This window comes from Populus nigra, chromosome 1 (genome assembly GCF_951802175.1).
Source record: "Populus nigra chromosome 1, ddPopNigr1.1, whole genome shotgun sequence".
NCBI lineage: Eukaryota > Viridiplantae > Streptophyta > Magnoliopsida > Malpighiales > Salicaceae > Populus > Populus nigra.
The window spans coordinates 43,594,222-43,609,487 of NC_084852.1; the positions used below are offsets into that span (position 1 = coordinate 43,594,222).

The 15,266-nt window shown below is 32.3% G+C and overlaps 2 protein-coding genes across 2 annotated transcripts; one reads left to right on the forward strand and one right to left on the reverse strand.

The window, feature by feature from the left end:
• Positions 1-77: 77 nt before the first annotated feature.
• On the forward strand, positions 78-4,682 carry LOC133679646 (GTP-binding protein YPTM2-like). The gene is made up of 8 exons (XM_062102309.1): positions 78-237; positions 444-516; positions 637-684; positions 770-817; positions 3,672-3,743; positions 3,829-3,984; positions 4,088-4,191; positions 4,352-4,682. The coding sequence occupies exons 1-8, from the start codon at positions 224-226 to the stop codon at positions 4,446-4,448; spliced, it is 612 nt and encodes a 203-aa protein (XP_061958293.1). The 5' UTR covers positions 78-223; the 3' UTR covers positions 4,449-4,682.
• A 4,006-nt stretch (positions 4,683-8,688) lies between these two features.
• On the reverse strand, positions 8,689-11,005 carry LOC133703131 (probable transcription factor At5g61620). The gene is made up of 6 exons (XM_062127568.1): positions 10,750-11,005; positions 9,894-10,108; positions 9,739-9,804; positions 9,590-9,646; positions 9,389-9,505; positions 8,689-9,012 (listed from the first exon to the last, which is right to left on the reverse strand). Exons 1-6 carry the CDS (start codon positions 11,003-11,005, stop codon positions 8,689-8,691), a joined length of 1,035 nt encoding a protein of 344 aa, XP_061983552.1.
• Positions 11,006-15,266: the final 4,261 nt, after the last annotated feature.

The following is a 15,266-nucleotide window of genomic DNA, read 5'->3' on the forward strand; positions in this document are numbered from 1 at the left end:
CAGTCTGCCACCTCGGGCTGGTCCTATGTTATATTAACTATTTAAAGCCCCCAAGCTGCCGGTCCCATATATATTTATATACATGTATAAAAACACCTTCTTGGTTTTCCATTTTTATCGTCGCTCATAACTGTCTTTCTCTTAGTTTTTACTTTTGCCTGTCAGATTTCAGATTCGTTACTCTCCAGACCGGTTCAATTCCCGGTCGAATTTACTAACAGCCATGACACCTGAATAGTAAGTTACAAAGATCTCGACTTTTTTTAAAAAAACTTTTCGTATAAAGAATTGGATTTTGTTGGGATATGTGAAAATATTTTAGGGGGTTAATTGGATCTGTAGTAATAAGGGTGATTCATTGGTTCTGGTTTGTGGGTTTTTTGTGTGCTTCAGTTTTATGATATGGGTTGTAATTAAATTGAATAATTTTGTTTTGGTGGCAGTGATTATTTGTTTAAGCTTTTGCTAATTGGGGATTCTGGTGTTGGCAAATCATGTCTGCTTTTGAGATTTGCTGTAAGATTAAATTTTTTTGGCCTCTTGTCTTCTCTTTTTGCTGATTGTAGTCACTGCAAGCTCATTAGATTGTGAAGGTTTGATGCATTGAACTTGCTTTTTTTTATCTTTTCAATGCAGGATGATTCCTATCTGGAAAGTTACATCAGCACAATTGGAGTTGACTTCGTAAGCATCTAGAGAGTTATTGACTTGCGCAAATGTTGGTTTGATTTGAGAATGCGACTGATAAATTTGATTTTCTGTTCTGCAGAAAATTCGCACCGTGGAGCAAGATGGAAAAACCATTAAACTTCAAATTGTAAGATGCTCTTTTCATATTCTGAGATATTGTTTGTTTAGTATTCAGGGGAAACTTATTACGGTTAACACCTCAAGTTTTAATAGGGTAGCTCCCAATAACATCATTTTGAGAATTGTTCGAGACTTATTTTATGTTTGTCTCCTGTTTCTTTTATACTAACTTTTTTGTGTCTTTTATACTAACTTTTTTGTGTCTTTAACTCCTCGTGCGTCTGGTATAATGAATAGTATTGCGATCCTCTGATTTTCAAATTTTAGTTGTATTTGTGACTTGATTGCTTTGATCTACTACCCGATATCATGCGGGTATTAAAACCCTTTAAAAAAAATGATGGCAAACCAAACACCCTTTGACCCTTTTTTTTTTTATAAATCCCTATTGGGTTGATATGAAATTTTTTATTTAACCTTAAATCGAACAAAAAATTCTGGTTTGATCCGAAAACAACCCCAAAACAAAACTAAAGTAAGAAAACAAATTAAACACCCAAAAAACACGGAAACTAAAAAATTCTTGAACAAAACAAATCAAACACACAAATAAGATAAACTACAAGAACATTGAACATGAAACCTGTAACATGGGTTCCAAAAAGACCAGAATTGGTCAAAATGAAGGCACATACATGTTGGAAATCATGCAAGGACCAATAATCTAGTATCCATTTACTTCGATTATCACTAAAACATCACGATTTTTTGAAATCATGCAAGGACCGATAATCTGGGATTAAAACCTATCAAAAACATGTTATTGATGCAAATAAACACTAGATTATCAACTAATTATGCATAACAAAGGTGTTTGTGCAAAGAAATGGATCAAACATGGTCCGAATCTAGGGGTTAAGACAATGTTCTTTTCAAAAACATGAAGAACATGCCCAGAAAATCTCTAGCAAAGGTAGCCACTATTAAGCCCAGAAAATTAAATTTTTGGCTTCTAAAGCACGTGTTTTTATCCCAACAAGTCACAATATCATACACAAACATGTTTGAACCAAGAAATTAACAAAAAAATATCAAAGCATTAAAATCAAACATGAGATACCAAATAAAAAAAACTATCAACTTAAAACAACATATTTGTTCATGCAACATGGATTCAAAATTAGTTTTATGAACCCATTTTGTGCATGAACAAGCCTAACAAACCCAGGGTAAACACTCTTACTTTAACATGCATGGCCTAAGTTAAATAAATACTAAAACAATATTGTATATTAAAAACAAACTTAAACATAAACTTTAATGTATCAAAAACATCGAAATAACTTCATTAAATAAATATTACAGCAACAAATTGGTGAATGTAACATCATTTGTTAAACATTTCAAACCTCTTTTCTATGCTTGTCAACATTAATATAAAACAAAAAAAAATAAAAAAACATCTTAAGTAGGCCACAAAGGCTTGCTTTTGGATCAGATGATGTACCTAGAATAGCTACTTTCTCTCTTTTTTTTATTTGGAAAGTTTTGCCTCACACAAACTTGCTATGATTAAGAAACTTGAGAAAATTGTGTTAGCCTCTCAAACCTTTACACTTAGCTTCCTTGTCAATATTTTTTTTCGTTTTCCTCTCTTTACTTTTTTTCCGCCATTTTTCTTGATCTTGAAGGGGGCATATATAGGGTTTTCCTAGGTTTTAAGAGGTCTTGAATCCATTTTTGACCTCTTGGTCTTGAGAGAAGTGTTGTAAACCCTTGATAAGAGCCTATTGAGGAGCCTTTTTGTGTGAACACGTAAAAATTTGGTTTTTGCATGATAGTTGCTCTGTTAGTGTTGGCTGAGTTGCCCACTTTCGAGGTCTTGTCGGGGCAATTCTGACGTTATCATCGTCTGAGACCACTTGAAATTGATAGAAAGGGTGCACACCTTTCATTTAGATCCAACCTCACTCATTTTAGATGTCTATAACTCCACATTCATGCATCTTGATCGGCTAAAATTAGCAAAACAAAGGTGCAAGCTGACAAACGACGTGTCATTCATCTTCTCTTCATTAAGTTTGAAAGATATGTCATTTAGGGTTTTTAATTTGGGATTTAACAAATTTCAATTGAGTCTCTATTCTTCCAATTGCTTTTAATTGTATCCGTAATTGTCTCTAGACTTTTAATTTTATGCAATTTCACCCTTGCCAAAATCAATTGCCAACCTCAAAGTTGATCGCTATTTTCATTTTAGTCTTTGGTTCTGAATTTGTGCATTCTGATCCTCAATTGACCAACAAACTTTCAATTTATTCAATTTGACCCCTGATTTAATCAATTTCAACCCTTACATTCACGTGTCTTTTTCAGTTTGATTCTTAGTTTTGGATTTCTTCAATCGTGTCTCTAATTGCCCATCAAACTTTAATATTTATGCAATTAAGGCTCTAATTTGACTAAATTAACTCTTAAAAATCGCAATTCAACCCTAAGACTCTAATTTCTTCCAATTAATGCTTAAATTAACTTCAAAAAAACAATTTTTCTTGCAATTAATTCCCCAATAAATTCAATTAGACCTTAAAAAATTCCAATTGAGTCCTTGAACATCCAATTTTGAATTTCCTTCCTCAAATTGAATATTTCTTTTCCAATAGAGCCTTAATCCCTTGAAAGTACAGTTTCAAATTTCCTAAACTTGTATAAGTCTTAATCAGTTTTTGACAATTTCTTGGATGTTCTGGTATATTCTTCTCATTGATATATTTTTTATTTTCTTCCAATATTTTTTCAATTGTTTTTGTATTTTTTTTCTGATTTTTTATTTATGTGGGTGGCCAAAAATGGATAACAACAATGTTCATGTTAAATTTTCTTCTATTTGCTGGTGATGCCTGCCTTGTGTCCTTTTCCAGTGGGACACTGCAGGGCAAGAGCGGTTCAGGACAATCACTAGCAGCTACTACCGTGGGGCACATGGCATTATAGTGAGTTTGGCATACATTTATATTTTTGGCATTTTACCTCTTATATCCCTAAATTTGTTTTTGTTAATGCTGCATCATGTCGCAGATAGTTTATGACGTGACAGACCAAGAGAGTTTCAACAATGTTAAGCAATGGTTAAATGAAATTGATCGATATGCAAGTGAAAATGTTAACAAGCTTCTGGTTGGGAACAAGTCGGACCTCACTGCTAACAAAGTTGTTTCATATGAAACAGCTAAGGTAAAACTGATCTCCCTTGCTATCATCTATCGCCATAGTTGCTTCTGAGCTACTGATTACTAAAGTATGCTTGTTTTCCTACTGTTTATCTGGCTTTCAAAAGGCATTTGCAGATGAAATTGGTATTCCCTTCATGGAAACAAGTGCAAAAAATGCCATCAATGTGGAGCAAGCCTTTATGGCCATGGCTGCTGACATCAAGAACAGGTATGTTTTTAAATGAATTGGTGATGTATATACTTGTGAAATACTAGAACGTAGATTTAAGGTGAGAAGATGCACAGAGAAAAAGTTGTTTGTTGAGCGGTAAAGAAACAAGTACGTTTCTTTGCAGTTTCCTTCCTCATAATCTCCTCTACTTCCACAGGATGGCAAGTCAACCTGCAGCGAACAATGCAAGGCCACCCACTGTGCAGATACGTGGACAGCCTGTTAACCAGAACACTGGCTGCTGCTCTTCCTAGTTTGCATGGTTTCTCAGTTGTCCTTGAATAGCAGGCTACCCCCCGTTTTAAACTATTCAAAAATGTGCTTTCTCAGTTGTTCCATAAGAAATTCAACAAAGTTCCTTGTTATTACTAGTCTTGATTCTATTTGTTAAATGGCTTGTACAAAAGATGTGTGGCATGCAGGTACTAAATGTTACTGTTATATTCTTTCTTCCACGGACTTCCCCAAGTTTTTGAAGCACAAACAAACTTCTTGTCATTTATTTTCAATTAGCCGAACAATTTCCGTTGTTAATTTGAAATCTCTTGAGGCGGATTTCATGCGTCCTAGAGTCCACCTGCAATCTTTGCTTGTATTTTTGGTATTAGAGTACAAGTTTTTTAAAAATATTTTTTATGATTTGTATTTCAGATTTTGTATTTTTTATTTTAAATATCAATATATCAAAATACAAAATAAAAATAAAAATTGATGTCTTAATCCTTCACAGACTCCTGCAAGTTTGTCCAGCATGTTACAATTTAGGCAAACCTTGGATTTATCTAGGAGTCTTTTTGCACTCTTTTGATTGATACAGCCCTCTCCTTGAGCTTAACCATGCAATATTTGATAGTGTGACGCCACCCTCCAAGTTTCAGATTTTACTTTTATTTGCCTTTTATTTTGGTTTGGTTTAGGGGTTATTATTATTATTTTCTAGGTGAAAACTATCACGTGGTTTACAAAGTTACCCCAAGTGGAACATAATTCTTTTTTGTTGTAAAATGCCATAAAAGATAGGAAATAAATCCTTTTATTTTATCGTTCCTTTTCTTTTAGAAACGTGCCACCTATTTATCCATTTACATAATTTTTTTTTCAAAAAATTCAAATGATAAAATCTACCTTTTTTCATTAATATTTAATAAATTCATTAGGTCCTTATTTTTTTTTCTTTATGGTTTTTTTTTTATGAGAAGAGATGAGTTGAACCAACTCTACAACCAACTATATTATTTCTAGTCTATCTCCTTGCCAATAACAAATAAAATACATAAACATTGAGTAATTAAATTCCACTAATCTTTTTTATAAAGTCTCTTGATCTTTGATCAAATAAATTAAACAAACAAAAATTCAAAATGTCAAATCTCTTGATATTCCAAAACTAATTAATTTAAAATCCCAAATCCACACCATATATTCCAAGACTAAAGAACATGAACAAATCTCAGAACTTAAAGCCCACATGAATTCAACACTCGAGAGTGTGTGTGTGTGTATTGTGCAAAGAATTTATGTTTTATAGGTGTGTGATGGATCAATATTTATTGTTTTTTATTTATATGGGACTGTCTTTTAGAAGTATGGCTAAAGAGAGGGTTATGAACCACCATCTCTAGGCATAAACAAGCATTGAGCTCAGATATACAAGAGTCTACCGAGTTGTCAGACTCATTATCTTTGAGCTCAATCAATCATTGAGTCTAGGCGTGTATAAGTTTGGTGAGCTACCAAACTCATTAGCTTTAAGCTCAGCCAAGCGCAAGCCCAGACACATGCGGGTCTAGTGAGCTGCCAGACTCACCATCTTCCAACGTCTATGAGTCTGACAATCTACTAGATTCACCAATGCTACTCCTATGCTTTCTTTAACTCCAAAAGAATCTCAAGCTCCCCAATAAGACCGTAGGTCAAAGATATTTATCATGATGAGCCAAAGATATTTTTTTCCTAACAAGACAAGGATATCTTATCCTGATTTGTAAGAGATTCTTTATCTTGACAGGATAGAGATATTTTGCTAATACGCCAACCCTTTCCCTTGGAACAAGGGAAAAGACCTCAAGGGCTATAAAAAAAGAAGAAGATAATCTCCATGCAAGTTCAATTTTCTTCTCCCTATTTTACAATGGTATATTTATCTTAAACAATCATTTTTTCAAAAGTATAATTGATCTCCCTCTGAACTGACATTAATTTAATTGTTGAAGAGTCCCTAAATATATAAAAAAATGACATTTTAGAGGTAACAAGCATGATCTACTAGCCACTTTGCCAATGAATGATGAATAGATTGTTAGAACCAGGACATTAACAATATTATCTCAGGCCTTAACTTGGCCTTCAAGCCCATGAGGTATAAATAGACATAATCAATGGCGTTGTTTGTGGGAACTTTTAAAAAGCCATCGATAATAGATAGCCACTTTGTCAAGAAATGATGAATAGATTGTTAGAACCAGGACATTAACAATATTATTAGTGGTGTCATTTAAAAGCCAGGTCATTATCATTCTTAATTATAATTGAATTTAGAGCCTTGAGGTTTTGGAAGATTTTAAATAGGTACCATTAAAATGTTGATTCAAACTTGTAACTTCGAGAGTTATTACAAATCAAGGGCTTTATTGCCATTATCATCCCTAATGAATATCAGAGTTGGTAGAGTAAAGCTTGACAAGAAATGAAACTAAGGGAGGGAAGCTCGAGCCTTTGAAGGGATGTTGTGTTAATATTGACAGGTTATAATGGTTAGATTTGTGGAGTTTGTGAGGGTGTTGTCAAACATTTTTATGGAGATGAGAGGGCTGTTGTAATTTGTTTTGAAAGAAGAATATAAAAATGAGTTGAGAATCACTGTTGGGTTTTAATTTCTCTTAAAATTACCGATGGAATTTCTATCAATAATTTGACATGTTAGCAATGCTAGGAAAATATTACATCATTGTTTCTGTTTGAAACTACCAATAAAAAATTTTCATTATGGTTTTAGTAGGTAAACAACAACAAAAACTATTACACCAATGTTTATGTTGCTTTTATTCAGTTAGCTAGTAATGAACCTATTAACATCAAAATTGGCTTTTTTATGGTCAGAATATGGCGGTTGAAAACTCTTTCTCCTCTTCATGTACCAACAACTTTCTTCTCCTCTCTCAACATAAAAAATAGTTTTAGAATCGAAACATTAACACTTAAAATCATATAAGGATCAATAATATGTAAAAATTAAAAACTTCAGAAACCAAATTAAACTTTTCCACACTATAGGAACACTTAAAATCACATTGTTCTCTATAATGCAAAACACTATTGAAAAAAACCAAAATTTTTAGTTTCCTCCTCTTATTTGCTCTAGAAAGCAAGAAATTAACCACTTGCATATGCCTAAATATGGGAATGAGATGACACATGTTGAAAGATCAAACATGACTTTTAGTATTGGACAAGATAATTCCTAGTGTTACGTTATAGTGAGATTAAGATTTTTTTTGTCCTAGTGTGATCTGACTGACTTGACGGGTTAAAAAAAACTCGAACGACTGCTAAAACATGATTTGACTTTAAAAATATTTTCAAAGCTACAACTTTTCTTAAAACAATATTGAGTTGATGACACATTAGATCAACCCAGGTAAACTTAGGTTAACCCACCAAACCCATAACCTGGGTTATAAACTCCATTGAGTTTAATAACTTTGTTTTTTTTTCTTGAAATTATTTTCATTCAATTAAATGATAAAAATATAGACACTTGCAAAACTGAGTACCAACACAATACCGAGATATTTTTATGAGACAACAATAACCCTATAAAAAATAAATTAAAATAAATCATGAAGATTAATTCTCAATAATTGTGTTTTTTTCTAGAATAATCTCTTATTTAATAATATGATAAAAAAAATGCTCAAAAAATCAAGCACCAGCCCAATGTTGTCATATTTTTCAAAAATCATGATAACTCTATAGAAAATAAATTGAAATAAATCATGAAGACCAATTCATAATAATTACATCTTTTTCAGAATCATTTTTTATTTAATAATATGATACATCATTTTTATTTAATAATACGATAGAAAAAAAATAAACGACTGTAAAACTGAGTACCAATCCAATGTTGTGATGTTTTTCCGAGACTATGATAATATTGTTTAAATGACACCAAAATAAATAATAAATTTCAATTTTCAATAAATTCAATTCAATGTTAAAATATGAAAATTAAAAAAAAAATTGAAAAGAAAAAAAAACACCTTACTATTCTAATGTTCTAATGAACAATTACATGTGAGGATGGGAACAATGATTTTTTCTCAATTAATTCTTGGTAATAATAATAATAATAAAGCAAAAAAGGGGAAAAAATTTGAAAAAAATCTATAATTCAAAACTTTATTTAATGCACAGTAACTGAAGTATATAAAATCTAGTTCTAGACTTCCACGTACTGCTGCTTAATGCAGGGAACTTTGAAGCTAAATTTCTTCATATAACACTAATGGCACCAGATGCTGGGGATGATATATTTGCTCCTTGGGGGGATTTAGGGGGTTGTCCAATTTTAAGCTCAAGAGGGTCTTCCATTTTTGCTAATGAAGTTGAAGCACCTTGTGGAGAAAAGCTCTGAGGAAATGAACTTGGTGAAGGGATACCGGATGGTTGATGGGCAATACAAGGTGCGCAACCAACCAGGCTTGCAGGGCTGTTAAGCATGTAAGGATGGTAGGCCCTTGGATAGTTCATCATGGAGACAAAGGGTGTTGCTTTACTTGCCGGAAAGCTCCGCCGTCCATTGGCAAGGACTCGTTGCTGTAAGAAGATAGGCGATGATCAGGATTATTTATTGGAGAAAATTTTAAAAAAAAAGAAAAAAAAAGAAAATGGTACTTTGTAATTACAGAATTGAAGTAATGTTGATAAATATACTAATTCCAGGAAATATTTGCTTTTTTCTAGATGCAAAAAACATATAACATGTGAAGAACATACTGGCTCGTAAACTAGAAAGTTTAGGGTTTCAGACTAGGTAAATTCTGAATGATGCAAAGGAGCAGGCCAGGGGATAATAGGATGAATGTTTGTGTACCTTAAATAAAAGATGCAGCTCGGTTCTGAAGAGAAATTTTTTGAATTAATGCCGTCAAAGTTCACAAAAATATGTATCAAGAGCCAAACTTTTTCTTACCATGCAAGGATTGTAGTTTGAAACGCCAGTACCGGCTGCGACAGTAGGACTCATGACCTGGGGATTATGCAAGCAAAGCAAAGGAAATTGGTTGATGAGGTGTAATGGGCTGATAGCCTGTAAAGATGAAGAAGAACTCATGATTAGTAAGTTCTATACAGTTAATGATATATAAAGTTGCTTGCTGAAGGTGGAACTCACTGGTGATGGGATATCCTCGCCAGCTTTCCTCAATGGTGAAGCTGAAGAGGTGCTAGCCTGTTTGATTGCAACAAGCCATTACACCTAATTTCACTTGTTCAAACAAATAACTTTTGAGCAACTAAACTTGAAAAGCAAACTAGAATTACCTGTGATGAACTCCCACAAGTCTTAATTAAAGGCAGTTTCGGAGCATCCTGATGAGAAGCCAGATCCTGATGTAATAAGGCCATCAAAGTCCAGTAAATTATCACGGGGAAAGAGAAATTGCTATGTATTGTTGTGAATGCTATAAGAGACATACAGTTCCTTTGAAGGTCATGTCAAAGAGGCTTGATCTACGTTTCTTCTTCTCATTTGAAGCCTGCTGTCTCAGAAAATACTTCTGTGCATGACTAGCAACCTGACTTGGGGTCCTAGTAATCACAAATTTCTTCGAAATGCCTCTCCAATCGCCCTTGCCAAGATTGCTTAGGCCAGATAAAAATGTTCTATGCTCCTCCTCGGTCCATGGCTTGCCTGGAAATGAGAAAGGAGGTTAATCAAACACACAAATAAATCCATGATCCATTGTCCAGACCTCGCTTCCAATGGCCCTTGAAAATGATATACGTTTAACCAAACACACACCATATCTATCTTTCAGATATTTCGTGTCACCCATGCCCAGATCTGGTTGATATATATCAACATGAAATAAAAATCAATAAAACAAACTAACAACTTAGCATCCATTTGTCTATGGATATTCTTTTATAAATAGAATATATGTGTTATCTGCATGACATGATCGGTGACGGAAAGAATAAAAAAAAAACCCGGTGGCGATGGAAACAGACGCAACATAAATGAGTAGAATCCTGACAATACATTAACCCTAGAAGATATACAATAAAACAATAACAAGTGCGATTATCCCATGGCATAACCATAAACCACTGCGAGAATTGAAATCTTTTATGAAAAAAAACGCCAAGCGATTGTCATCGCATGCCATATAGCTATTATCGATGATGATCGACTGGAAGGCATGTACGTATTCCCATATGCTATTGCCATCCAGATTACGGGACTTGTCGGAGCGGTGAACATCGAGATTGTTATTAGCATTTAGTAACAAATAGATGAATGATGAGATGTAATAAATGGATCACATGTACCTTTCTTCCTTGTATACGCTGTTCTGCCTCTCTTAGAACCGATAACGCCGTCGGAACTATAGCCGGGATCGACATGATGTGCACCGTTAATGTCATCTAAGGCTGCTATGTTATCCAAGCTAGCACTTCCTTTAATTGTTTGTTCACGTTTTTCAATGCTAACTCCAAACAATTTGATACAATCCTTAGTACATGTTCTTGAGTTATGGCCATTTTGGCCACAATGGGAGCACTTTCTTGCTGCCTCTTTTACCATTTTCGGCTAAAGAGAGATGCGCGATGATAACCTAGAAGCAAATTACTCATTGGCCGTCGAATGAGGCTGAGCCTATATTTATAGGTCCAGGTTCCCTTACTATGGCAACACGTATCCTATTTATATTTTATTAGGAAAATCTGGTCATTTTCTGTGAATAGGTCACATCACATCAGGAAAAACCAACCAAGTCAAACACTTAAATAATCCATTCTATATGTTACTTTAAAAGGGTTGAGATTTTACGAGATTTTTTCGGATGAAATATCGACCATTAGATCTTAATTAATTATATCCTAATTATGCTTACGTACCGCAATAACAAAGTCACTTTTCTGATTAAGTAGCTGTTTTATTTGGATTATAAACCAGACTCTATAAACCCGGCTACGTATCTAATATTTTTGTTATCCATATATTGCGTGTTTCACTGAGAAAAAGGGAATCAAGAGAGAGATAAAAGACAAGTTTCGGTGGGCAATTACCTCTCTTTCGTTGTTAGTTTGACAGACAGAATCTAATCAAACACAACCCGGATTTATTTATGTCCACTGTTTATATGGAGGAATAACCTTGGTGTTTCTCAAACCTTAAAGTTGCAATGGCATCCCTGAATTTGTTGATGTGTTACAATGTCATCCTTTGGAGATTTTGAAACCGAAACTGCCCCGGCATTGCAAAACTTAACGGTGTCGACTTTTTTGTTAATATTGGAAACAGAAATGCAACTTCCATTTAAGAAATTACGTACAAAAGCCAAAATGCAACCATAGGCTAATTAGTTAGAACCCCATAAATTGTTAGCTAATTACATCCCTCACTAAATATCATGCATGCTTTTATAATGCTAGTTGGAGGATTTAATGGTGACATCTATAATTAGCAAAAACTCTCTTTTGAATATCAGATATCAAAGCAATGACAGCTAATGCTGATCTCTCAAGTAATGGGATAGTGTCAAAAAAAGGCCACTGTTTTGCTTCTTGAGATATATTTTTGTGGCTGTTTTAGAAAAAAAAGAAAAGAAAAGAAAGAGGTATATCTTATTTAGACGTGTTTAATTAACTAAAATTAATTTAAATTTGGATAATAAACTGTGTTACTTGCTTGCAAAGAAAAAGTCACTTGAGCATATATTTGGTAAGTATATATATGAGATTAGAATGTACTCAATGGGATATGACTATTCCATACTTGTCCAATAATCACAAAATAATTACATTATCAAACAAGTAGATGTATTAATTTGTTTTGTTCATAACCATGCAAATATATATAAAAACATGGTAATCTTGCAATCAATGTAAAAATCTAGCATGCATACTAAACAAATATATAAATTGCGAAAGATATAGAAAAAATAATCTTAGCAAGTAAACTAACACAAATATTAAAATTATACTTAAAACAAAACTAGTTTATAGTACTTACTTGTTGAAATTCTTAAAATATATACAATCTAAAACTTTGTTGTTTGTCAAAGATTAATCCTTCATCTTTAAAGCTTTATTGCTTCCCACTTGGTGTAAAATGACTAACTTCAACAAGTTTTACTTGATTCCAACAAGTCCTATTTGTTTAGGTGCACACATAAATAATTTTCAACAAACTCAAAAGAATTATACTTGAAATCTTTATACAAAGACCAAACCTAAGCTCTAGAATAAAAAGAAAGAGTAGAAGAAAAAATCTAAGAAAAACCAACAACAAATAGAAAAAAAAAAACTTAAAAAATTTTATATAACTTTTCACCCATCCAAGACACCTATTTATAGGGGACTTGAGAGCCAAAACATTAATTTCTCATAATTTATTTATTAATTATAATGAATGTTTATAGTTCATGAAAAATATTCATGAATGTTTGTAGTTCATGAATTTCTCATAATTACACCCATTATTATCATATAATTAATGTATTGGTTCATGTATCAAGACATTCTAGGAACCCAAGCTCAAACTCCTTAGTCAACAAGGACTTAATAGCAAAATATTTTTCATTAACCAAACTCAAGCTCAAACTCTTTAGTCAACAAACCCACAACCCAATCCATAAAAAAAATATTTTGGTTTGAAAAATTTTGTTATCCAAAGGTTTTTTTAGAATAATTTCTCATTCACCTTTAATTGATTTTAAAAAAAAAATGTTAATATTTCATAAAGTACTCATATTGGATTACAAAATCCAAAGTATTTTTAACCCCAAATGTGAATAGACCTCACATTTAATTTTACCTTAAAAATGACTCATTACATATTTCATAAAGCCAATTATGAATGGAAACAGTTTGACTAGTATAAAGACTCAAAGAATTCATAAAGAGATACTGATTTGGTAGATCATCACTTCAGAAGAGGTATTATTTAGTTTTTAACCTTTCTTAGATTGTTAAATAATAAACATGATGTCTTAAACTAAATAACTTTTTGTGTTAACCAAGACAATAGTACTCATATATCTTTTTACCTAAAGTTTCCTTTGGTTCTCATAGTTGTGTTAATTTTGGAACCAAACAACTCCTAGTTTTATAAGTGCTGTAGTGAATTTAACTTTTTTAAAATTCTTAAAGAAATTGTCAAATTTCTCACTTATATAGATGATCTTTCATTAAGAGTATTCTACTATACTCCATTAGGTATACCAAAATATAAAAATCATTTAGAGTATAATTCATTTTTTTTCACGTTACAACTAGCACCACTTTCGAGTGCTACTGAGAATGTTATATGACTTAGTTTTTTATTTGAACCTAGATATTAGGATCTTTAGTCAACTAGGTATGATTATCATCATTACACTTAATGAATTATACACAAACTCTTTTGATAAACCTTTGGTTAGTAGATCTGTAATGTTTTTCTTTGACTTTACATAGCTAATGAAATAATTCCATTGAAAAAAAAGTGTTTAATGGTATTATATATATGACGTACGTATATGTTTAGACTTTTTTTTTAATTCCAATTGTAAACTAATTATTGCAATTGATACAAATTATTGGTGTTGGTTGTGACCAACATGAAATATCCTCTTAGAAATCCTAAAACAATTCAGCTTACTTTAAAGTTTTATCAAGAATAATAAACTCTGATCTCTTCATAGATCTTGCAATACATGTATGCTTAAAGAGTTTCTATGACATAGTTTCTCCATCAAGTGTAAAGACATATCCACTAGTGGATTTTGAATCCTTATTATCTGATATTTTATTGGCATCACTATACCTTTCTAGTATCATTAGGTAACCAACCTATAATCCAAAGTATACCTAAAATATTTATGTACCCTTTTAATTGCTACCCAATGATCTGTACTCGAATTAATAATAAATTTATTTAGTTTACTAATCGAGTAAAGCAATGTTAATCTTGTACAGTTCATAACATATATCAAACTTCTAATTATCAGATAATATTCCAATTAGTTAATCCTTATGTTTTTATTTTTGGATATATGGACACTTATGTCCATTGATGTTTTTACAATATTATTGATACTTTTAGAAAATCTATCAATAACTTTCTCAACATAATGAGATTAGAGAAATATCAATCCATCAGATTTCCTAGAAATTGTAATTCCTAGTATGACATTTACGAAACCTAAATTTTTCATGTCAAACTTATTGTTAATATTTTTTTGGTAGACTTGATTATATAGTCATTACTGTAAAAAATAAGCATATCATCCACATAGAAATATACAATAACACGCATAACTTTTATCTATATTTTTTACATAAATATAATTATAAACTTTATTGATTTTAAACTCATTTGACAATATAATTTTACCAAGCTTTTCATGTTATTGTCTAAGATATAATGGTTTGCCAAGTATACATATTTTTTTTATCCAACTGAGCGATAAAATATTTTCTTAACATTATAAAATCCCTATACGCAAGCATAAAAAGCTAATAACCAAGACTAATTCTAAATTAATATAATGTTAAAGAACCAAATAAAAAAAAAAGAAGAGAGAATTGAGAGACTAAAAAGAATAAATATTTTGCGAGAATGATCTCTCTCATATTATACGTCTAATCCTTTTTTTTTTTTTTTTTTTTTTTTTTATTTACGTGAGGTGTCCGGGTCAGCTTGCGCGCACCACGACTACTCCTCACGGCCCACTGGACATCCTGCAAGCCCAGGGGCAGGTTAGGCACCGCGGGGGTAACAGGCATGCACATAGAGGATCGAACCCGGGACGGAGACGGAACAAGTCACACGGTTGACCACAGCAGTTAGGCTTGTTATA

Excerpts from the sequence above, each read along its gene's own strand:
- LOC133679646 (XM_062102309.1), top strand. Across the intron at positions 818-3,671 it reads AAACCATTAAACTTCAAATT|TGGGACACTGCAGGGCAAGA; the intron begins GTAAGATGCTCT and ends GTCCTTTTCCAG. Across the intron at positions 4,192-4,351 it reads GCTGCTGACATCAAGAACAG|GATGGCAAGTCAACCTGCAG; the intron begins GTATGTTTTTAA and ends CTACTTCCACAG.
- LOC133703131 (XM_062127568.1), bottom strand. The coding sequence starts at position 11,005 with ATGGTAAAAGAGGCAGCAAGAAAGTGCTCCCATTGTGGCCAAAATGGC. Across the intron at positions 9,506-9,589 it reads GCGAGGATATCCCATCACCA|GCTATCAGCCCATTACACCT; the intron begins GTGAGTTCCACC and ends TCATCTTTACAG. Across the intron at positions 9,013-9,388 it reads CAAACTACAATCCTTGCATG|CAACGAGTCCTTGCCAATGG; the intron begins GTAAGAAAAAGT and ends ATCTTCTTACAG.